The sequence below is a fragment of the Leptopilina boulardi genome, unplaced genomic scaffold, assembly GCF_019393585.1.
Source record: "Leptopilina boulardi isolate dan_hultmark-lab unplaced genomic scaffold, ZJU_Lbou_2.1 LbouV2_278, whole genome shotgun sequence".
In the NCBI taxonomy this organism is placed as follows: Eukaryota; Metazoa; Arthropoda; class Insecta; order Hymenoptera; family Figitidae; genus Leptopilina; species Leptopilina boulardi.
The window spans coordinates 4,161,685-4,187,769 of NW_026137838.1; the positions used below are offsets into that span (position 1 = coordinate 4,161,685).

General features: G+C 30.8%; 1 protein-coding gene across 3 annotated transcripts in view; it reads left to right on the top strand.

Annotated features, from left to right (window-relative positions):
- LOC127281823 (discoidin domain-containing receptor tyrosine kinase B-like) overlaps nucleotides 1-26,085 on the top strand; it is a 132,228-nt gene that overhangs the window by 64,625 nt on the left and 41,518 nt on the right. For all 3 annotated transcript variants that reach the window (XM_051305751.1, XM_051305752.1, XM_051305753.1), the window contains 3 exons: nucleotides 14,215-14,446; nucleotides 22,601-22,748; nucleotides 24,116-24,426. In XM_051305751.1, coding sequence (XP_051161708.1) covers nucleotides 14,215-14,446; nucleotides 22,601-22,748; nucleotides 24,116-24,426 — 691 coding nt within the window. The remainder of the gene's footprint in view (nucleotides 1-14,214; nucleotides 14,447-22,600; nucleotides 22,749-24,115; nucleotides 24,427-26,085) is intronic.

The window sequence follows — 26,085 nt, forward strand, 5'->3', positions numbered from 1 at the left end:
GCAAGAAATTGCAATAATATAGTCCGCCTAAGAAAAATTGAATTTTTTTGGGAACTTTTTTATTTTTTTGGATTTATGGGTTGGATGACTTTTTGGTGGTAATAGGTGTCTTCCTCTACTCGGATTTGGCTGTCGATTTTTTTCTACACTTTTAGGTGTATTTTGTGCAAGAAATTGCAATAATATAGTCCGCCTAAGAAAAATTGAATTTTTTTGGAAACTTTTTTATTTATTTGGATTTATGGGTTGGATGACTTTTTGGTGGTAATAGGTGTCTTCCTCTACTCGGATTTGGCTGTCGATTTTTTTCTACACTTTTAGGTGTATTTTGTGCAAGAAATTGCAATAATATAGTCCGCCTAAGAAAAATTGAATTTTTTTGGAAACTTTTTTATTTATTTGGATTTATGGGTTGGATGACTTTTTGGTGGTAATAGGTGTCTTCCTCTACTCGGATTTGGCTGTCGATTTTTTTCTACACTTTTAGGTGTATTTTGTGCAAGAAATTGCAATAAAATAGTCCGCCTAAGAAAAATTGAATTTTTTTGGGAACTTTTTTATTTTTTTGGATTTATGGGTTGGATGACTTTTTGGTGGTAATAGGTGTCTTCCTCTACTCGGATTTGGCTGTCGATTTTTTTCTACACTTTTAGGTGTATTTTGTGCAAGAAATTGCAATAAAATAGTCCGCCTAAGAAAAATTGAATTTTTTTGGAAACTTTTTTATTTTTTTGGATTTATGGGTTGAATGACTTTTTGGTGGTAATAGGTGTCTTCCTCTACTCGGATTTGGCTGTCGATTTTTTTCTACACTTTTAGGTGTATTTTGTGCAAGAAATTGCAATAAAATAGTCCGCCTAAGAAAAATTGAATTTTTTTGGGAACTTTTTTATTTTTTTGGATTTATGGGTTGGATGACTTTTTGGTGGTAATAGGTGTCTTCCTCTACTCGGATTTGGCTGTCGATTTTTTTCTACACTTTTAGGTGTATTTTGTGCAAGAAATTGCAATAAAATAGTCCGCCTAAGAAAAATTGAATTTTTTTGGGAACTTTTTTATTTTTTTGGATTTATGGGTTGGATGACTTTTTGGTGGTAATAGGTGTCTTCCTCTACTCGGATTTGGCTGTCGATTTTTTTCTACACTTTTAGGTGTATTTTGTGCAAGAAATTGCAATAAAATAGTCCGCCTAAGAAAAATTGAATTTTTTTGGGAACTTTTTTATTTTTTTGGATTTATGGGTTGGATGACTTTTTGGTGGTAATAGGTGTCTTCCTCTACTCGGATTTGGCTGTCGATTTTTTTCTACACTTTTAGGTGTATTTTGTGCAAGAAATTGCAATAAAATAGTCCGCCTAAGAAAAATTGAATTTTTTTGGGAACTTTTTTATTTTTTTGGATTTATGGGTTGGATGACTTTTTGGTGGTAATAGGTGTCTTCCTCTACTCGGATTTGGCTGTCGATTTTTTTCTACACTTTTAGGTGTATTTTGTGCAAGAAATTGCAATAATATAGTCCGCCTAAGAAAAATTGAATTTTTTTGGAAACTTTTTTATTTTTTTGGATTTATGGGTTGGATGACTTTTTGGTGGTAATAAGTGTCTTCCTCTACTCGGATTTGGCTGTCGATTTTTTTCTACACTTTTAGGTGTATTTTGTGCAAGAAATTGCAATAAAATAGTCCGCCTAAGAAAAATTGAATTTTTTTGGGAACTTTTTTATTTTTTTGGATTTATGGGTTGGATGACTTTTTGGTGGTAATGGGTGTCTTCCTCTACTCGGATTTGGCTGTCGATTTTTTTCTACACTTTTAGGTGTATTTTGTGCAAGAAATTGCAATAAAATAGTCCGCCTAAGAAAAATTGAATTTTTTTGGGAACTTTTTTATTTTTTTGGATTTATGGGTTGGATGACTTTTTGGTGGTAATAGGTGTCTTCCTCTACTCGGATTTGGCTGTCGATTTTTTTCTACACTTTTAGGTGTATTTTGTGCAAGAAATTGCAATAAAATAGTCCGCCTAAAAAAAATTAAATTTATTAGGGAACTTTTTTATTTTTTTGGATTTATGGGTTGGATGACTTTTTGGTGGTAATAGGTGTCTTCCTCTACTCTGATTTGGCTGTCGATTTTTTTCTACACTTTTAGGTGTATTTTGTGCAAGAAATTGCAATAATATAGTCCGCCTAAGAAAAATTGAATTTTTTTGGAAACTTTTTTATTTTTTTGGATTTATGGGTTGGATGACTTTTTGGTGGTAATAGGTGTCTTCCTCTACTCGGATTTGGCTGTCGATTTTTTTCTACACTTTTAGGTGTATTTTGTGCAAGAAATTGCAATAAAATAGTCCGCCTAAGAAAAATTGAATTTTTTTGGGAACTTTTTTATTTTTTTGGATTTATGGGTTGGATGACTTTTTGGTGGTAATGGGTGTCTTCCTCTACTCGGATTTGGCTGTCGATTTTTTTCTACACTTTTAGGTGTATTTTGTGCAAGAAATTGCAATAAAATAGTCCGCCTAAGAAAAATTGAATTTTTTTGGGAACTTTTTTATTTTTTTGGATTTATGGGTTGGATGACTTTTTGGTGGTAATAGGTGTCTTCCTCTACTCGGATTTGGATGTCGATTTTTTTCTACACTTTTAGGTGTATTTTGTGCAAGAAATTGCAATAATATAGTCCGCCTAAGAAAAATTGAATTTTTTTGGAAACTTTTTTATTTTTTTGGATTTATGGATTGGATGACTTTTTGGTGGTAATAGGTGTCTTCCTCTACTCGGATTTGGCTGTCGATTTTTTTCTACACTTTTAGGTGTATTTTGTGCAAGAAATTGCAATAAAATAGTCCGCCTAAAAAAAATTGAATTTTTTTGGGAACTTTTTTATTTTTTTGGATTTATGGGTTGGATGACTTTTTGGTGGTAATAGGTGTCTTCCTCTACTCGGATTTGGCTGTCGATTTTTTTCTACACTTTTAGGTGTATTTTGTGCAAGAAATTGCAATAAAATAGTCCGCCTAAGAAAAATTGAATTTTTTTGGGAACTTTTTTATTTTTTTGGATTTATGGGTTGGATGACTTTTTGGTGGTAATGGGTGTCTTCCTCTACTCGGATTTGGCTGTCGATTTTTTTCTACACTTTTAGGTGTATTTTGTGCAAGAAATTGCAATAAAATAGTCCGCCTAAGAAAAATTGAATTTTTTTGGGAACTTTTTTATTTTTTTGGATTTATGGGTTGGATGACTTTTTGGTGGTAATAGGTGTCTTCCTCTACTCGGATTTGGATGTCGATTTTTTTCTACACTTTTAGGTGTATTTTGTGCAAGAAATTGCAATAATATAGTCCGCCTAAGAAAAATTGAATTTTTTTGGAAACTTTTTTATTTTTTTGGATTTATGGATTGGATGACTTTTTGGTGGTAATAGGTGTCTTCCTCTACTCGGATTTGGCTGTCGATTTTTTTCTACACTTTTAGGTGTATTTTGTGCAAGAAATTGCAATAAAATAGTCCGCCTAAAAAAAATTGAATTTTTTTGGGAACTTTTTTATTTTTTTGGATTTATGGGTTGGATGACTTTTTGGTGGTAATAGGTGTCTTCCTCTACTCGGATTTGGCTGTCGATTTTTTTCTACACTTTTAGGTGTATTTTGTGCAAGAAATTGCAATAAAATAGTCCGCCTAAGAAAAATTGAATTTTTTTGGGAACTTTTTTATTTTTTTGGATTTATGGGTTGGATGACTTTTTGGTGGTAATAGGTGTCTTCCTCTACTCGGATTTGGCTGTCGATTTTTTTCTACACTTTTAGGTGTATTTTGTGCAAGAAATTGCAATAAAATAGTCCGCCTAAGAAAAATTGAATTTTTTTGGGAACTTTTTTATTTTTTTGGATTTATGGGTTGGATGACTTTTTGGTGGTAATAGGTGTCTTCCTCTACTCGGATTTGGATGTCGATTTTTTTCTACACTTTTAGGTGTATTTTGTGCAAGAAATTGCAATAATATAGTCCGCCTAAGAAAAATTGAATTTTTTTGGAAACTTTTTTATTTTTTTGGATTTATGGATTGGATGACTTTTTGGTGGTAATAGGTGTCTTCCTCTACTCGGATTTGGCTGTCGATTTTTTTCTACACTTTTAGGTGTATTTTGTGCAAGAAATTGCAATAAAATAGTCCGCCTAAAAAAAATTGAATTTTTTTGGGAACTTTTTTATTTTTTTGGATTTATGGGTTGGATGACTTTTTGGTGGTAATAGGTGTCTTCCTCTACTCGGATTTGGCTGTCGATTTTTTTCTACACTTTTAGGTGTATTTTGTGCAAGAAATTGCAATAAAATAGTCCGCCTAAGAAAAATTGAATTTTTTTGGGAACTTTTTTATTTTTTTGGATTTATGGGTTGGATGACTTTTTGGTGGTAATAGGTGTCTTCCTCTACTCGGATTTGGCTGTCGATTTTTTTCTACACTTTTAGGTGTATTTTGTGTAAGAAATTGCAATAAAATAGTCTGCCTAAGAAAAATTGAATTTTTTTGAAAATTTTTTTTGACGAAAATCGCTTTAATGGTCATAAAATTGGTGTTCCTCTACTCGGATCGGGCTGTCAATTTTTTTTTACACTTTTAGGTGTATTTTGTGCCAGAAATTGCAATAAAATAGTCTGCCTAAGAAAAATTAAATTTTTTTGTCAATTTTTCTATGACGGAAAGTGTTTTATTGGTGTGGATAGGTGTCTTCCTCTAGTCGGATCGGGCACTCTTATAAAAAGAGGAATTTGTTAAATTTTTTAGTTTGAATTTTAAATTTTACTGGTTAGAATTTCAAATCCCTTAACTTGTAACGATATTTCTAGTTTCGAAAACCTACACTAACTTGTATATAAAAATACATAAAGTGTATATATGTATATATATATTAAAGAGAACTGAAGTGTTCACTCGCGTCACCCGTCATTAAATATCAAACAAACGAAACAAGAATCCGACAAGTACAAAATGGAGATACGGCACCGTGTATACGTACTTACCATGAGAATAAATAGCTGGCTGTCCATTGCAATTAAGTGTATCGAATCAAGCATTCGTTTAATTGCAACCACGCCCCGAACCATGCGACAGGATAATTCTTTGATAAAAAAAAAAATTAAACTTGATGCAAAAAAAGAAAAACAGAAACATATGCGAGATGGCAAACATAAAAAATAAATTATATGATCGAAAATGAAGAATATTATAAACATACGATGTTAACTGCAGACATTGAAATAAATGCAATAAACAGCCAATGTTAATTGGTTAATTCAATTAATATAAATGATACTACAAGTTCTCGAATACGTTTATTTAAAAACATTTGCAGAATTTATTTGTATTTATTTGTATTTATATATACATAAATATATGTGTGTGTGTGTTTATACAGTACTACATGTTACTTATAATTAAAACACACGTTTTAATTTGTTCCACAATATTTCGAATAACGAATAAAACTGAATTTAATAGTTGTGATAAAACTTTATTTCAAAAAATTTGTTTTTGTGTAGAAAAATGTATTTTTTTAATTGCAGTTGAATACCAAAAAAATTAGTTAAAATTTGCAGAAATTATGCCTAACCATTTTGTTAGTAAGGGTAACTAATTAAATAGTAATTCCCGCAAACTAATTAGTTAAACCAATTAATAAAATAGTTATGCCAACAAATAAAAATAGTAACGACAACTAATAAATTAACAGCAGTTTATTTTACTAATTAAAAATGTTCATCTCAAAAATGGTAATCCCAACCAATATTTTCTCTCAATGTGTACAAGACCATTATTCAAAAAAAAAAATTACATTGCTTAAATATTTTTCTTTTTATTTCCTGGTAGCCATATACAAGATCACTTTTAAAAAAAAGAAAGGTGCCACCGCGAAATCGAGGGCGTGGATATATTCTTTAAGACACCCTTTTTATCCAGTTTGACTTGTTGATTGGCCTCGGGGTACAAAACCATTTTCAAAAAACCCTTTCCACACCTTATTTCAAAAACAACCCAGAGGCACTTGCGGTATTAAATTAGATGGTGACGAACTGAGTCCAGTTTCATGTTACGAGGTCCCGCATCCTCACATCGAGGACCATTCAGCCATGATATTGTCTGCTGTAATGGAATGTATTAATATCAGAGCGGGCCCAGTAAAAGAGAAAAAAAGAGAGAGGGGGGACACACAAAAAACGAAAAGTGGAAAAGAGAGACTGAAATATATATGTATATTTGAAGAGAACGAGAGAGAGAGAGATGCTCTCGGATGCTGCTCCAGTTGGTGCTGAACGTCCCATGGGAGAAGCTTATAAAGCGTATACCATTACCGGACCTACAACTCGATGTGCCTGCCACTGCATTAATACGTAACTGGATGAAACGTGTGCAACCTCAATTTCATATTCATACACTGTCCAGACACATGCATTACGATTAATCTTCCTCCAAACTGACCCTTCTTTAATATGCACAAATTTCGATGATGAATCAACATTTCGGTTTATATATATTATATATATATATAGTATACACATGTGGTGTTGTGTTTCAAACACACAACATGCAATTTTCATGCATGTTGCGTATTTCAATTTCCGGTTATAAGGAATATGAGTTTGTAAATTTTGTATACAATTTTGTATTTTGGAAAATGTTGATCTATTGCCACAAAAGAGGGGAATATGATTTTTTTAATGTTATGAGCAATAGAGAGTAGTAATTTTACTACTAAAAAAACGTTTATAACTATTTTTTTTATCCGTATTAAAACGGATGAAAATTTGCACTTGTGTACTATTTTTTTTTCTCACTCATTTTTATTCTAAATTTTAGAAAATTATTTAACCCTTCAAAGTCACATTGTTAGCAACGTAACTAAATAGTACCATAGTTAGTGGTACCAAAGTAACAGGTACCAACGTAACTGGTACCATAGTTAGTGGTACCAAAGTAACAGGTACCAACGTAACTGGTACCATAGTTAATGGTACCAAACTAACTGGTACCAACGTAACTAAATGGTACTATATTTAGTGGTACCAAACTAACTGGTACCAAAAGTTACTAAATGGTACTATATTTAGTGGTACCAAAGTAACTGGAACCATAGTTATTGGTACCAAAGTTACTGGTACCAAAGTAATTGGTACTATTGTAACTGGTACCAACGTAACTAAATGGTACCATAGTTAGTGGTACCATACTTAATAGTACCAAATTAACTGGTACCAAAGTAACTAAATGGTACTATATTTAGTGGTACCAAACTAACTGGTACCAAAAGTTACTAAATGGTACTATATTTAGTGGTACCAAAGTAACTTGAACCATAGTTATTGGTACCAACGTAACTGGTACCATAGTTAATGGTACCAAAGTAATTGGTACTATTGTAACTGGTACCAACGTAACTAGTACCATAGTTAATGGTACCAAAGTAGCTGGTACCAACGTAACTAGTACCATAGTTAATTGTACCAAAGTAACTGGTACCATAGTAACTAACTGGTACCAACATAACTAAATCGTACCATAGTTAGTAATACCAAAATAACTGGTACCTACGTAACAGGTACCATACTTAATAGTACCAAACTAACTGGTACCAACGTAAGTAAATGGTACTATATTTAGTGGTACCAACGTAACTAGTACCAACGTAACTAATACCAACGTAACTAGTACCATAGTTAATTGTACCAAAGTAACTAACTGGTACCAACGTAACTAAATGGTACCATATTTAGTGGTACCAAAGTAACTGGTACCGAAGTAACTGGTACCATAGTTAATGGTTCCAAAGTAACTGGTACCAAATTAATTGGTACCAACGTAACTCAATAGTATGATAGTTAGTGGTACCATCGTAACTGGTACCCTATCAACTGTTACTATAGTAACAGTTTCCATGAAAATAAATAATAATTTAAGAAGAAAAATGATTCTTTTTACTTAAAATATATTTTTAAATGTAAAAAGTTCATTTTTTTACGTATTAATAACTTATATTATAAGTATTAATCGAATTTAAAATCAATTTTTAAAAAGAACAAAGTAAGAAACAAAGTTCTTAAATAAGAGCCATATTCTTAAATTTTGAATATCGTTATTTTTGTGTTTCCAATATTCGATAATTATACGTATTTTAAAAATTATTTTTAAATTACATTCAACTATATTGATTTACTATTTTTATTGAATTTTTATTTTCGTTTTACGAAAATCGTAAGATATTAATGTGACCCAATTTTTTTATTCGAAAAGACAAATGAATCCTTGCTATTTTTGTTAGGATTTATTTTAATTCGTTTCTAATTATATACATATATATATGCTACATTGTCATAAATATTTTTGAACTTTACTACGGGAAGTAATTTCAAAATTTAAGAAATATAACAACTTCCTTCCGTTTTGTATATATATATATAGGTACGAATCAAAAGAGACAAAGTACATATATAAAGTGAATTTCCTGTTTTGTAATTTTTTTTTGAATTTGTCCATTAACAGTGACGATTTATGCAAATTTGTCTGATAAATTAACCTCTTTGGAGGGAAATTTATCATTTTAGAATTCACGGAAAATGTGTTCAGTTTCTATTTAGTTAAACTGCATCAGTTGCATATAGACGGGGAGGGAATGCGTGAGTTGTAAAGCCAAGGAAGTGATCTTTTAATATTTATAGCAGCTTAAAGTCAAGTCTATTTTCGGTGATAGTTCGAAGAGTCAGAAAAGTGCTGCATAAATAACATAGAACAAAAACAAGCAAAAGTGCAATTTTCAAATTATCATCTTTTGCTTAATTTATATGTACTGGAAAAAAAAATTTATTTGATTCAAATAATCGGTTGACTAGTATCAAATAAATATTTATATTTGAGTGGTATTTGTTTCAAATACAGAAATTATTGGTTCAAATACAGTTTATTTAATTCAATTATTTCGTTTCAAAAATTATTTGGTTCAGGTAAATATTTTTTTGATCTAGTAATCAATTATTTGGATCAAATAAATTTTTTTCTCATGTACAAAATTTGTAGTATTTAATTTAAAACAATTTTTGACTCCTTTTTCTACTTTTGTTCTATTTAAATATATTTTTGCAAAATGAGAATACAGAATGACGTTCCTAAAAAAAAAAAATGAGGAAAAATTTTCTCAACGGATAATTTATTGAAATTCCGGACAGGTAACATTTCAAAGAGTGGATAAACTCGTCGTTTTTGAATATTTCAAGCACGTGGAGTCTGTCAATCTTTAGGACGTAGTATAGTAGAAAACGAGCGATTTTTCGTGAAATCTCTTGCATAAATCACAATATGCTTTTGTGAGAGAGAAAAGTTATAGATAATGCAGTTCAAAAGTTAATTTCATCGACTCCTGTCTCCATTCGAGACGGAATTTTCGTTGTAGTGCGCTCATATATGTGTGTGTTGGAAAATTTAAGTCGAGCATTTTATTCACTCAATTTACCTCTGCCTGTCGTGTGACATATTAAAAATGACCAAAAGTCCATTTTAGCTCGTTGGAAACCATTAATTTAATTTCGACATGAAAAAATTGTACAATTAACTTTCTTCTTTGATTATTGTGGAATATTCTTTGATTTTTGATGAATTTTCCATGTGTTAGAATGTCTATAAAAAAAGAAAAAAAAATTTTCCTTGAAAAACCAGCTTAAAACTCCCACGGAGAAAATTGCACCAAATTGGTCTGTGATAAGGAACACGATAGTTTTCCTATTTTGAAAAAATGTTAATTTAATTTAAAAAATTACTTTTGGAAGAAAACATTAACAACTAAACTGATTTTCTGTAAGAGAATTTTGATATTTTTTTATTTTAGGGCTTTGACCAGTATTCCCTACCAAAACCCCAAATATTTACTGTTGTAATAATAAATAGTTTTCTAGTTAGGACGTCGCTAGTTTTGCTTGTTTATAAAATGTAAAAAAGCAATTTTTTCATTTATTTATGTAGAAATTAAAATAAGGGTGTGATGGGGCACTGTCTAGTTTTTATATGGAACTAGTTAGAAAAAACAACTAGCCCCCGGCAAGATTTTGATACCAATGTTCTTCTTAGGAAAAACTTTGTTAAGGCTTTGACAGTTTCTCTATAAATTACTCTATTTGGGTTTTTGGTGGGGAAAACTAGTCAAATTTCTAAAACAACAAAAAATAGTAAAGAATTTTCTTTAGAATATTTTTTGCACAAAATGCATTTTTAATAACTTAATTTACAATTTAAACTAGGAAAACTGGCGCAATCCTAACTAAAGCTTACCCTATTTGGGTTTTTGGTGGGGAAAACTAGTCAAATCCCTAAAACAACAAAAAATAAAAAAAGAATTTTCTTTAGAATAATTTTTCACAAAACGAATTTTTAATAACTTAATTTACAATTTAAACTAGGAAAACTGGCGCAATCCTAACTAAAGCTAATTGGATAACTTCTTAATTATTTATTTAAATTATAAATGGGTGAAAAAATTAATTTTCTATAATATTAATTTCTAAAAAGGATTTATTATTTCAGTATAGGAAAACTGACAAGGTCCTGACTAGTTTCTTTCTAAGAAAAACAGTTTCTTCTACAAGGGCTGAAATAGGGAAAACTGAAGAGCACTGTAATATTTTTTACACAAAAAAATCTTATTGCAAATATTTCTACTAAATTTTTCTGCTCTTGGTTAAATAAAATTTTTGTTTAATTTATTGTCTTTTCAATATATACATGAATTACGTAACGAATTTATGTTGTGTGTGTATATATATATATATATATATGATTTATACACAGAGGAAAAATCTGACATGACCGTGGTTTATCGTTGTCGTCTTCGTGTGATGAATGTAAAACATGATTATTAGCACCAACCTCAGGATCCGGTCCTCTCATGTTGCACAGAGCAGAGTATGTATAGCAGTAGCAGACGGCTTTGCCAAGAGTCGTATAAACGGTCCACGCAATTAGGGAAGGCGCTTCGCACACCGTTCTCGGTTCATCTTTTATTCATGCCAACCCCTTACCCCCGCCCTTTCGCCCCCAAAAGATTAAAACCAAAGCATGCCTCTCTTCTTCTTCTTCTTCTTCGTCTTCTTCTTCTTCATATATATATATATTTTTTTTTTTTTATACCATCGCAGAGATATATAAACTCAAGCAATGTATCCGTCATCTTCTCTCATCGATACATATATACACTCGATGGGGTTATTTTAATAAAATAATAAAACCGATACGAAAAATCAATTTGCCATCAACGAAGGGAGCCCATTTAACCTACCTATTAAATGTAATTCTGTATATAAATATTTGACGAGCGAGTCTGCGCCACTTGTGCCCATTTAATATTCACAGGCTTGATGGAAATTCGATATTGTTTATTTTCCAACTCAATTCACTTAACCAATAATCCTTTTTTTTTTTTGTTAATTTAGAAACATCTGTGCATAATAATGTTAATATTTTTCGGCGATGCAATGAGTCTTTAATGGACCACGAAAAAAAATCTTTTATTTTTCGAAGAAAAAGCGTTATATTTTATCGAATTCTCTAAATTTGATTTAGTGAAAATTTGTTAACTAATTTTAGTTAGTGAACATTTTTACTAATTAGTCCATTACTAATGCTAATACTAATTACTAATCCGTTGAGAAAATATGTACTAAAATTGTAGTAAAAACAATTTACTAAATCAAATAGTAATATTTGACTAAAAATTAATTAAAATTTTTACTAATTTTTAGTCTTTACTACTAAAATACTAGTACTAATAATAAATATAATACTAATGTAATAATACTAGTACTAATACTAAAATTTTAGTAAAGAAAAAATTACTATAAATAAAATAGTAATATTTTAATAAAAATTAGTGGAAATTTCTACTACTTTTTAGTCATTTACTGCTAAAATACTAAAACTAATTCCAAAATACTACTATTATAATAATACAATTACTAATAGTAATACTAATCCGTTGAGGAAGTATTAGTTTTAGTATTTTAGTAGTAAATTGCTAAAAAGTAGTAGAAACTTTCACTAATTTTTGTACTAAAATTTTTAGTAAATACTTCCTCAACGGATTAGTATTACTATTAGTAATTGTATTATTATAATAGTAGTATTTTGGAATTAGTTTTAGTATTTTAGCAGTAAATGACTAAAAAGTAGTAGAAATTTCCACTAATTTTTGTACTAAAATTTTAGTAAATGCTTTCTCAACGGATTAGTATTACTATTAGTAATTGTATTATTATTAGTATTAGTATCAATATTAGTATTAATATTAGTATTATTATTATGATTTTATTTAGTATTAGTTTTAGTATTTTAGTAGTAAATTGCTAAAAAGTAGTAGAAACTTTCACTAATTTCTGTACTAAAATTTTAGTAAATACTTCCTCAACGGAATAGTATTACTGTTAGTAATTGTATTATTATAATAGTAGAATTTTGGGATTAGTTTTAGAATTTTAGCAGTAAATGACTAAAAAGTAGTAGAAATTTTCACTAATTTTTAGTAAAATATTACTATTTGATATCGTAAATTGTTTTTAGTACCATTTTAGTAAATACTTTCTCAACGGATTAGTGTTTGTTTTATTATTAGTATTAGTATTAGTATTAATATTAGTATTAATATTAGTATTAATATTAGTATTATTATTATTATTTTATTTAGTATTAGTTTTAGTATTTTAGTAGTAAATTGCTAAAATTCTAAAACTAATCCCAAAATTCTACTATTATAATAATACAATTACTAACAGTAATACTATTCCGTTGAGGAAGTATTTACTAAAATTTTAGTACAGAAATTAGTGAAAGTTTCTACTACTTTTTAGCAATTTACTACTAAAATACTAAAACTAATACTAAATAAAATCATAATAATAATACTAATATTAATACTAATATTGATACTAATACTAATAATAATACAATTACTAATAGTAATACTAATCCGTTGAGAAAGCATTTACTAAAATTTTAGTACAAAAAGTAGTGAAAGTTTCTACTACTTTTTAGCAATTTACTACTAAAATACTAAAACTAATACTAAATATAATAATAATACTAATATTAATACTAATATTAATACTAATATTAATACTAATATTGATACTAATACTAATACTAATAATAAAACAAACACTTATCCGTTGAGAAAGTATTTACTAAAATGGTACTAAAAACAATTTACTAAATCAAATAGTAATATTTGACTAAAAATTAATAAAAATTTCTACTAATTTTTAGCCATTTACTACTAAAATACTTATACTAAACAGTTAAGATAATATATTTACTAAAATTTAGCAAAAAAAAAGTTACTAAGTCAAATAGTAATATTTGACTAAAAATTAATTAAAATTTTTACTAATTTTTAGTCTCTACTACTAAAATACTAGTACTAATAATAAATATAATACTAATGTAATAATACTAGTACTAATACTAAAATTTTAGTAAAGAAAAAATTACTATAAATAAAATAGTAATACTTGACTAAAAATTAGTGGAAATTTCTACTAATTTAAATTAATAAACAAATTCTCACTAATTCGAAAGTAGAATATAATAGATTTTCCATTATATAGAAATAAAAGAAAAAAAATTATTAACTTATCCATACAAACATGTGTTTGACATTAATGGTGATGATTCACATTGCTTCCTTATTAGTTTTGTTCGTTGAGAAGTATAAAACTGATTGACACCCTTCACAACTGTAAGAGATCTCTTCAGTGAGTATATATATATATAGAACTCCTTTGAATAATAATTGACCACTCCGCATGGCCAAATGTTTTAAAAGATATTTGTTTAATTTTTTTTTTGTATATTATTTATATTTTCGAAATATTTTCGGTCCACATCATCCCCCTTAGTGGAAAATTTGTAATTAATGCGTATTTTAAAGTATTTCTTTCGCACAGAAAAAAATCTTTACCTGGAACAGTGATATTTTTCACTGAAACAGCTAAAGTTTTCTCTATTCTAGAGAAACATATCGCTGTTCCAGATAAAAATTTTTTTTTCCTGCGCCTAAATTTTAAACAAATTTTTGTATTAAAAAAAATGTTTGTTTCTATTTAAAAAAAAAAAAATGTTAAGATAAATATATTTTTAAGTTCTTTTTGTGATTAAAAATTCTTTTCTTTTTTGGTGATTTTAGAATGAGATCGGAGAGTCATGGTGGCGCTTGGTGTCCAAAAGATCAAATAACAACGGAGCCACGAGAATGGTTGGAAATTGATCTACATACTGTTCACATGATCACTGCCACTGGTACACAAGGTCGTTTTGGAAATGGCCTGGGTCTTGAATTTACAGAGGCATATTTATTGGAATATTGGCGACCACGTCTTGGAAAATGGGTTCGCTATCGTGACGTAAAGGGACAAGAGGTTAGTAGTATTTTTTTTTTTCATTTCAATCCACAGTAATTGGTACATTCTTTTTATATTTGTTTTAAATTAATATTAAAACACTGATTAAAATTCATAAAATTATATTGAATTTTGAAAATTGTGGAAATTATTATTGTTTGATGAAAATAATTAAACTGTCTGTTAATTAAACAAATATATTCACTGTTTGGAAAATTACAATTTTCATATACATCTCATATGCATCTCTTATTTACTGTATAATATTAATAATTGAAAACCGGTATGTTAACAATTTAAGTTTAAAGTGAATTATTATGTATATATTGAAATGTGTATATATAATTATGTTAAATAATTATTCAAGTAATTTACCGAGGGAAATATGCGAGGGGGGAAAAAAATTCTGGTACGTCAAAAATTTAATGCATTTACCCAATTAGACACGAGGAAATTCCTGAAATATATATTCTAATTAAATTTTTGATTTATATACAGATTTTTAAAAATCCCCCTTGGGATTTTAATTTAAATGGTTGAAATATTTTTCTTATAGTAAAAAAAGTAATTTTTCATTGATTTTAGGTGAAACGGGGGTGTTTTGATCAAATTAACCCTTAGATTTTAGGATTAATTTCAAAATTCAAAATGGCGGATCCAAAATGGCTGACACATTTTCGAAAAATTCATTGAATTTGCCTGAAACTCGTTACTCGGGGGTTTTCGTGGTCGCTGATTACGAATCCGATGTTAGTTTTTCAAAATTCAAAATGGCGGATCCAATATAGCGGATGACTTTTTGAAAATCTAATATTATTGGCCTGAAAATTGTAACTCGGGGGTTTTCGGGGTCACTGATTACGAATCAGAGGTCAGTTTTTAAAAATTCAAAATGTCGAATCCAATATGGTGGACAACTTTTAAAATCCTTAATATATTCGTCTAAAGTAAGTAGTTTTCAGTGATTTTAAATATTTGTCCGCCATGTTGCATCCGCCATTTTAAATTTTGAAAAACTGACTCCGGATTCATTTTCAGCGACCCCAAAAACTCCCGAGTAGAGAGTTTCAAGCAAATCCGAACGATTTTTTTAAAATGTGTCAGCCATTTTGGATCCGCCATTTTGAATTTTGAAAAACTAACGTCGGATTCGTAATCAGCGATACCGAGCAACGATTTTCAAGCCAATTGCTCAACATTTGGAAAATGTTTTTTGCATGTTTTTTTGACACTCTTTTTGAAAAAAAAACCCTAAAATCTAAGGGTTAATTTGACCAAAACACCTCCGTTTCACCTAAAATTAATGAAAAATTACTTTTTCTACTATAAGAAAAAGTTTTCAACCATTTAAATTAAAATCCCAAGGGGGCGAAATATAGGCCTTAGGGGCCCACCTCCTTTAGATTCGAATAAAATTTTATTGACAAAAAAAAAATGGTTGGACATTTGTATTAATAAAAATGTTTTTTTGTCAAGGCAAAATCTATTTTACTATTTTATTACAATGACGCGATGATTATTATAATCCAGACAAAAGGTGAGCGCGCGCTCTCGCGACTGCGTCAAAATGAAAAATCAGTTAGAATGAAGAATTGCACACGCGAATATTTTGTATCGCAACCAATCGTAGGTCGAGAAAGGTCCAATTCATCAAGTTGAAAGAGGTCGAAGGCCGCCAGAACTTGAGAAGCAGAAATGAGGCGCCCTTCTTTTAATCTATTATTATCGTGTCACGCAAACCTCCTTTCGCATCACTCTCATGTCAAGCTTTTCATCTGGCATTAAAAAAAAAAAAAAAATAAAATCATGTGAAAATCTGATAATTATATATATATATATAAGAATAGACGTGTTCAAAAAGGTGTGAGAATGAAGGATCAATTCTATAATCAATATGAAAGAGATTAATTTCAGATAAATAAAATTTTATTTCCCTATATAAAAAAATCACTTTTTGAAATATTGGATTAATTTCGAAAAAATAATTTTTTTTAAACCTTTGTAAAAAAAAATTGAAAAAAAACGTTTATTTATTGCAATATCTTAATTTAATATATGTAATAAAGTAATTACCACGTCAAACAAAAATATGAAAAAATATGATTTTAATCAAAGGGGATATTTTTTTTCGATGATTATATATATATATATAGGATATATGTCCTGAGGAAAGGAGGACGAATAGGAAAAGGGACGTTTTGCATTAATGAGTAATAAATTGTCGCGAAATCATGCTCGAGGGCAGGAAATCACTGCTGAAGGGGGGTTAAAGTGTCGTTCATAACGGGTCCAAAGACACGATCTATAAGCATCAGCTGGCGATAATAGCGCGTTTACGAGCGTCATACTGTCGCTCTGTTATACTATGGTTGTAACATTGCTCCCTGAGATGAGTTTCTTAAAACTAATTAATCGCGTAAACTGCAACTTGAATTTATATTCTGTGCGCAACGATGACCTTCGACGTCAAAGAAATTTAAAAAAAAAAAAAAGAATTTTATATTCACATAGAGTTTGATTCAAATTTTTTTTTTTTTTATTTAAAGATTTATTAATTCAAAAATTATTATTCCATCAGAAAAAAATAATTATAACAATACAGTAGTGAAAAAATTAATTCCTTCATAAAATACATTTTGATATTTTTTTATTTTATTATTTCCTCATTTGTCTTCATATTCATTTCAAATTATTATTCCAACTGAATTCAATTTCTCTCTAAAAGCAAAAAAAAAATATATAACATAAAAATATTTCATTATTAATTTGATTTTCATCCTGAATAAATTAATTTCACAAATAAGGTAATATATTCTATTTTTTAAATCTGAAACATGTCGACAATTTTTTTTTTTTTATTAATGTAATTAGATATGAAATCTATTTCAATTGGATTTATTTTCGGGGGAGAGAGAGTATTGTATACAAATGAGAGAATATCTCTGTGTGTGTGTGTGTGCAAATGATTAGAGTCAGAAGTGCAAGCTGATCATATATTTGCAAATGGAAATGTAAAACAAGTGCGTGCGTATTGGCCAGGACGATGCCCTCGTTTAAATAACATTCTTTCCTTTTAGTATTATATGCGATGAGTCAAGCGCGCAGGCACTCAACGACCTCAACCGCAAAAGTTGAAAGTCATCGACAACGCTGCATTTGATGAGTTGATATCACTGCGCGACGTATATGCGGCTGCAAAAAAAAAAAAAGAAATACGCGTGTCTGAATCGCCTCGACTAATGGACCATATATTGACTGTTAGAGATTATGACAAGAGATGAATATAACGCAGGGAGAAAGAGACCATAAAAATAATTTTTTTTTAATACTTTATGGATTTAAAAATTAATGCATTTTTTACACCCTAGCAATAAAAAGACAATATTTTTTGCCTAGGATTAAAAAGAGCTATATATTTTCTGGTATAAAGAACATTTTCTTTGCTCCCTAGTGACAAAAACCTTTGTTTTACTCCCTAGTGATAAAAACGTTTTTTTGTACCTTAATTTTTTACTTCTTAGGGCACAAAACAAAAGATTGTCACTAGAGAGTAAAACACATTTTTTATAATTAGGGAGTAAAACGTATGTTTTCGCGTACTAGTGACGAAAAATTTTATTTTATTCTCTAGTGATAAAAACGTTTGTTTTACTCCCTAGTCTCAAAAACTTATTTTGCGCCAAAGTGATAAAATCATACATTACTCCCTGGGGCGCAAAATACATGTTTCAGTTCCTAGAGGTTAAAATAGGTGTTTTTGCACCCTAGTGATAAAAACATGTTATACTTTCTAAGGCGCAAAATACATGTTTCTATCACTAGGGAGTAAAACATATCTTTTTACGCCCTAGTGTTAAAATATCTTTTTACTCTCCAAGGTGGAAATAAATTTTCTTATCACTAGGGAGAAAACTGATAATTTTGCGCCCTAGTGACAAAAACCTTTGTTTTACTCTCTAGTGATAAAAATGTTTGTTTTGTACCTTAATTTTTTATTTCTTTGGGTACAAAACAAAAGATTATGTCACTAGAGAATAAAACACATTTTTTTATACTTAGGGAGTAAAACGGATGTTTTCGCGCACTAGTGACGAAAAATTTTATTTTATTCTCTAGTGATAAAAACGTTTGTTTTACTCCCTAGTCTCAAAAACCTATTTTGCGCCATAGTGATAAAATCATACATTACTCCCTAGGGCGCAAAATAAATGTTTCAGTTCCTACAGGTTAAAATAGATGTTTTTGCACCCTAGTGATAAAAACATGTTATACTTTCTAAGGCGCAAAATACATGTTTCTATCACTAGGAAGTAAAATATATCTTTTTACGCCCTAGTGTTAAAATACCGTTTTACTCTCTAAGGCTGAAATAAATTTTCTTATAACTAGGGATAAAACTGATAATTTTGCGCCCTAGTGACAAAAACCTTTGTTTTACTCTCTAGTGATAATAACTTTTGTTTTACTCTATAATAATAAAATCTTACGTTTCTTTCTAGGGCACAAAAAAAGTGTTTCTGTTCCTAGAGAGTAAAACATGTTTTTGCGCTCTAGGGACAAAAGCCTTTGTTTTACTCTCTAGTGAAAAAATTGTTTTACTCTCTAATAATAAAATCATGCCTTACTTTCTAGGGCAGAAAGTACGTGTTTCTTTCCCTAGAGAGTAAAACAGATGTTTTTGCGCCTTAGTGATAAAAACATCTATTTTACCCACTAGTGACAAAAACATCTGTTTTACTCTCTAATAATAAAATAATGCTTTACTTTCTAGGGCACAAAATATGTATTTCTGTCCCTAGATAATAAAACATGTTTTTACGCCTTAGTGATAAAAACATCTATTTTACCCACTAGTGACAAAAACATCTGTTTTACTCTCTAATAATAAAATCATGCTTTACTTTCTAGGGCAGAAAGTACGTGTTTCTTTCTCTAAAGAGTAAAACAGATGTTTTTGCGCCTTAGTGATAAAAATATCTATTTTACCTACTAGTGAGAAAAAAATTGTTGTTTTTTTTTTGTATCCTTGGCTTAAAATAAATTCTATTTTATTAATAATTTTCTTCTCTGAAATGAAAATAATTTTCAATTGCATTAAATATCAAAGAAAATACGCATTGGCACGTGAAAACGAATTTTGTTTAAATTTATTGCCATGAATTCGAAGAAATCTCCAAAAACATTTTAATGTTTGCAAATACCGTCGATGAAGCTGCGCGCACGATTTCCCGTTTCGTATATATATATATATATATACAGCAGCTGCTAATGAGAACCGTACTTTTGCCAAGCGCGCGCGTTTTTCGTGACACTATTTATTATTAAAGTCAGACCGAAAAAGTTTCTGCAGTACTCAACTCTGGCCTTAATTACCACCAGGCGGTCTCTTTTGAGACGGACCATAACATGGATACTCTTTCTCGGCCTTTGCTCCCTGATCCTTATTTATATATAATACAAACTTTCTCTCATTTCATGGTGATAATAATTATAATTATTGTTTTTACTAATTTTTTTTTTTAATTAATTTTGCTTAACTATTGAAAATTATTTTGAAATTTATAAATAAATAGTGGATTATTTTCAACATATATTACATGGATCAGTGACGCACTGCTGACAAAAATCGTATATGCGCGCATCTGTTTTGAGGTGCGGTGTGTGTGTAGGTCTGTACGAAAATGTAGCGGACAGAAGAAAGCGGCTGCCGCTAAATGCATTCGCTGTCGCAATAAATCTGTTTTTAGTGCTTGCTGCGATAGGCAAAAAAGGTCACGAGCTTGAATTATAGACACTTCAAATTCACGTATCTCGCACTCTCTCTCTCTCTTTGGCTAACTTTTGCAGAGTCGCCGAAAATTTTCGTTTTAAGTTTGTGTTTTAGCTCCCTTAAATATATTCCTGATCGTTATTAAATATGTATATATTTCCGTTTCTCTGTACAATCAAAACCCTGGGTAAATTTTTGGGGTGCACTTCCGAAAACCCCCCCCTTCCGATTTTAATGAAACTTGGTATACTTACGTAATTTCATGCGCTGATCACGAAAATGATAGTGAAAATTACCGCAAATTTCATTTTTATGGTGAAAACCATAAAAAACACCATAAAATTATGGTTTTTTGCGTTTAACTCGTAAAAAACGCAAAATTAAAAAAAATCGTTCTTACAAAAGTTGTAGAGCTTCTAAAAATGAACATTTTATGTCCTATACATTTTTTACCAAAAGTCATTAGTTTTCGAGAAAAATGCAAAAACATGAAAAGCACACTACAAAAATTACTAATACCACGAAACTGGAATTCCTATAAAGATAGTTTTGAGAGATCGCACATTAAATTTGATTCGTTTGAATATTATATTATTATGATATTATATTATATTATACATATATTATGTATATATAATATATAAGATGTCTTCCCCCCCTCCCCCCCCTGGAAGTAGCTCTGCACAGCAAAGAATGCAGAGGCGGGCGAAGCGCGCCATCCCTAGTATCGTTGCTCTCTATCAAAACAGACAGTCAAATTCACATTCTTAATGGTACTGGAAGGTACGGAACCCACCCCGACCCCCCTCCTCCAAGATGTCTTCCCCCCCTCCCCCCTGGAAGTAGCCCTGCACAGCAAAGAATGCAGAGGCGGGCGAAGCCCGCCTTCCCTAGTATCGTTGCTCTCTTTCAAAACAGACAGTCAAATTCACATTCTTAATGGTACTGAAAGGTACGGAACCCACCCCGACCCCCCTCCTCCAAGATGTCTTCCCCCCTCCCCCCCTGGAAGTAGCCCTGCACAGCAAAGAATGCAGAGGCGGGCGAAGCCCGCCTTCCCTAGTATCGTTGCTCTCTTTCAAAACAGACAGTCAAATTCACATTCTTAATGGTACTGGAAGGTACGGAACCCACCCTGACCCCCCTCCTCGAAGATGTCTTCCCCTAAAAGTTCTTTTGGAAATAGCCCTGCACAGCAAAGAGTAGAAGGTTTTTTATTAAAAGATATTGTCCGTCACATAAGACATCTGCCTCTTGTGGATAATAGCTAGAAGTTGGTGATTTTCACCGTTTTTAAATATTTTGCATTTTTCTCGAAAACTAATGACTTTTGGTAAAAAATGTATAGGACATAAAATGTTCATTTTTAGAAGCTCTACAACTTTTGTAAGAACGATTTTTTTTAATTTTGCGTTTTTTACGAGTTAAACGCAAAAAACCATAATTTTATGGTGTTTTTTATGGTTTTCACCATAAAAATGAAATTTGCGGTAATTTTCACTATCATTTTCGTGATCAGCGCATGAAATTACGTAAGTATACCAAGTTTCATTAAAATCGGAAGGGGGGGGTTTTCGGAAGTTTATCCAATTTTTGTTTCTTTACTAAAATTAGAACTAGAAATAAAAATAAAAATTTTAATTTATTTTCCCTCTATTTAAAAATAAAAAAGTGGGTTGTTGATAAATCATTATTTACGATAGTGAACAATGACGGTGATAAAATAGGGCATTGAAGATAATCATCCAGTGAAGCTTCTTGTGAAGCTCCTCTTCTTCTTCTTCTTCTTCTTCTTCTTCTTCTTCTTGTTCTTCGAATGGGATGACCGTGGTAAGACGGTTGCTCGTTAAAACGTCAGGTGCTCTCGACGTGAAATCACAGACATTTTCCTTGGACGAGGTACCAGTTAAGTTGAAGCCAGAGTAATTATTCGCTATTAACGCAGCACAGTCTCACTGACATAAACATATTTTCATCATCATCACCATTGAAAATTACGTCAGAAAAGGCTTCTAACACACACGCACAGGTATTAATGACATTTATGTGTGTTTTAAGAAAAAGGAAAGGATGGGGGGTTTGAAAACGAGACGTAATTCTCTTCCAGTACTTTGTGCACTTAGCAACTAATGGGTAATCAAAAGTAATATCTTCCTATTTTCATTTCCCATTTTCACGTCTCTTATACATGTATATAGGTATATGCTGCATAATTATTTGACCTTTGGGAAAATACAAATGCTTTGTAATAAAATTTACCTTTAGGAGAATTTGTTCTATATATTGTAATTCTTAGTGATATTTATAGAATAATGGGTAATTTTTATCTAAACAGAATTACAAAGGTGTAAAGGTAAATTTTAAAGCCTCGTTAATGTGGATTGGTTTTTTTTTGATTTCAGGTGATCAAGGGTAATACGAACACCTATTTGGAATCGAAAAGTGAACTAGAACCACCGATTTGGGCTAGTAAAGTTCGTTTTATGCCGTATAGTTATCATAGAAGGACAGTTTGCATGCGAGTGGAGCTCTACGGATGTTATTGGAGTGGTAAGATTCTAATCAATAGACAGAAAAAGGGTTTGAGTTGCTAGCAAAAAAAATTTTGTTAATCAGTTTTTTAATTGCGTTCATAAAATTTCGGTTGTATCAACTAAATTCAGATTGGAATAACCAAAATTTAGTTAGGAAAATAGAAAAATACAAAATGCTTTGGTGACAACACAAACCTTTTTTCTCATTGTTTATATCCTAGTTATTAGATGATTATTAGATTAGATTTTAGATATTAGCCAATATCCATAATCTGTAATAATTCTTACCCAAGTGAAAAAAAATTTGGATGGCTCCAAATTACATTAAGGCTACCTTAAGACTTGGAAGACTTTTTACAAAAGAAATGCTCAAAATTTACTTCAAGGCTCATGGCTCAAAAAGTTGCTGAGGATTTTTTTGACAATGAGGCAACAAAAAATTAAGCACAAATATTTTTAAGCCTTAGAATAGTCTTGGGTAAATCCTTTGCCTTTAGGTAATCAAAAAGTAAGATTTAGGGTAGGCACCGAAGAATTTAGAGCCTTGACCGAGCCTTGAAGTACATTTAACAATAAATTAAGTACCCTTGAATTCTTAGCCTTGAACAGGCTCAAAACTTGCTTAGGATTTTTTTGACAATAAGCCATGAGTAAAAATTAAGCACAAATATTTTTAAGCCTTGGAATAGTCTTGGGTAAATCCTTTGCCTGTAGGTAATCAAAAAGTAAGATTTAGGGTAGGCACCGAAGAATTTTGAGCCTCGACCGAGCCTTGAAGTACATTTAACAATAATTTAAGTACCCTTGAATTCTTAGCCTTGAATAGGCTCAAAACTTGCTTAGGATTTTTCTGACAATAAGCCATGAGTAAAAATTAAGCACAAATATTTTTAAGCCTTGGAATAGTCTTGGGTAAATCCTTTACCTTTAGGTAATCAAAAAGTAAGATTTAGGGTAGGTACATAATTTTGAGCCTCTACCGAGCCTTAAAATATCAATAAATTAAGTACCCTTGAATCCTTAGCCTTGAACCAATTGAGCCTGAGTCATAAGCCTCGGCTCTTAAGCAAATTTTGAATCCCTATCCATTCTTAAGCCATGAGATAATTTTGATATACCCAACATTTTTTTTTTCCCTCGAAATTCTATTCAAAATTACAATTTCCTCTTACAATTATTTCAAAATACAATTTTATTTTCTCTAATGAATTTTAATTAAACATTATCAAGAATTTGCAAAATATGCAAATGAGACGTGTATTGAATTTGAAAGAGTGGAAATCAGATAAGCTGCACGGTCAAGTTTTGTGTAGTACAAGCCGCAGAGTATTTATATATATATGTATTAGGTTGATTATCAAACTCCTTAATCATTCTCCATAGATGGTGTGGTCTCATACTCGATGCCGCAGGGTGATAAGCGTGGCAACGACTGGGAGTTCTTTGACGCGACTTATGATGGTCATTGGGATGGCGAGTTACGACGAGGTTTAGGTCAATTGATCGACGGAAGAAGAGGCTCGGATAATTTTAAAATGGGCTACTATGATTACGATCGTGGACAAGGTTGGGTTGGCTGGAAGAACGATAGTCGCAATGGACAGCCAATCGAGATTAAATTTGAGTTTGACAATGTCAGGGAATTCTCCGCTGTTCATATTTATTGCAACAATCAATTCACCAAGGATGTTCGGGTGAGTTTTTTTTTTTATTGTACTATTCTTTATTCCTTATCCTTATTAACAAAATCCCGTGATGAATTTTGAACAACTAATTAGGTCTGTGTTTGAAATATCAGAGACTGGTTGGCGATTAAATTTGTATCGGTTACGGAGCTTGAGAGAGAGAGAGAGAGGTATTAAATTCGTTTCACATGGGCCACAATGGCAAGGTTGGGCAGCCATCATGAATTTCAGAAGTACAGCCCTGGGGTAGCCGAGGGCCACTGTTTGCCCGGGATCAAACTATAGGTTACTATATATATGTATAGAGAGAGAGAACTGGTAAAATCGCTTCCGCTCGGTTTAGTGTGGTGTGGTTGTGACGTTCCTTGGCAGCGAGTTGAATACCAAAGAAGCATGGACCAACGATCAACAGGCTTTACCCCCCTTATACAGAGTACTAACACCACGCGGTGCTTTCTATATATATGTATATATATATACACCATCATAGTCACATTGAATGGCGTTGGTATATACTCAACGAAAACGTCTTGCCGTCGCGCCGCATCGGTGCTCGACGATGCTGCTCCATACCTGCTGCTTGATTGAATATTCCACTCGACGCTTTATCAGGGATACGCCTGTCGAATCCCAATATTCCATACAGTGCAGTCGATGCAGCTTACGATACCTACATTGTATATACCATCGGGTGCCGCCTCTTGCCTCATTCACATTATTCCATTACATATCACCCTATACACAATTTGAGGGATGAAATGCTTCAAATGATGCCCCAGAAAAGCATTTGATTTTCGTGTAGATTTAACGGAATCTTATTCTCCGGGTTGCGGGGGGTAGAGAATTGAATATTCCCCAAAGAATCCCTTGCAAAATCATATATTGAAAGAAGGTTTCATTAAAACTTGTAATTTCGTGGTTTTCTACTCTATACATAATTTCAACTATTTTTCTAGTAAACTATAAATAAAATTTTGGAATTTTTACCCTCATCAATTATCTAGTAAAAAATACTACATGCCCCAACTTTTTTATTCCAAATTTGATTCAGATTTCTCAATTATCGACAGTGATTTCGTTTCTTACAACTGTCGGTAAAGTAGTTCGCTCAAAAAATTTTATCTTTCTTGTAATTTTTCTTCAACATCTTATTATTTTTTTTATCCTTCTTTTTATAAATGCAAACGTTAATGATGTATTTTTCACGTGCTTTTAAGAACTCGAGATTCAAATATGATAATTCCCATGAAAGTTATGAATTTTTTAAAAGTACGAACGCATGTTCTACTTTGTAATTCAAAATTCGTCCGGCAAAGAAAAGGTTACGTGCGCACACTTCAAGCTCCTTTGAAAGCAGTTATTTCAACTGAAATCAGAATAAATAATGGAAAATGTTTGAAATCATTTTAAATATGCATTATAAAAGCCTTTTTAAAAAAAAGATAAAAAAAATTGTAATGCAATATAAACGTGCTTCCTTAAAACTGCTACTTTAAGATATTTCAAGGGGAAAAAATAGAAAAAAAAAAATTCTTTTTTGTACATAACACCCTAAAGTAAAATTTTTTTTTTTTTATCCAAGATAACGCAAAGTCTCTTCCACAACGGAAATGAAATTCGATATAGAATTGTGAATATTCTTTTTCTATTTATTTTCATAGTTGAATA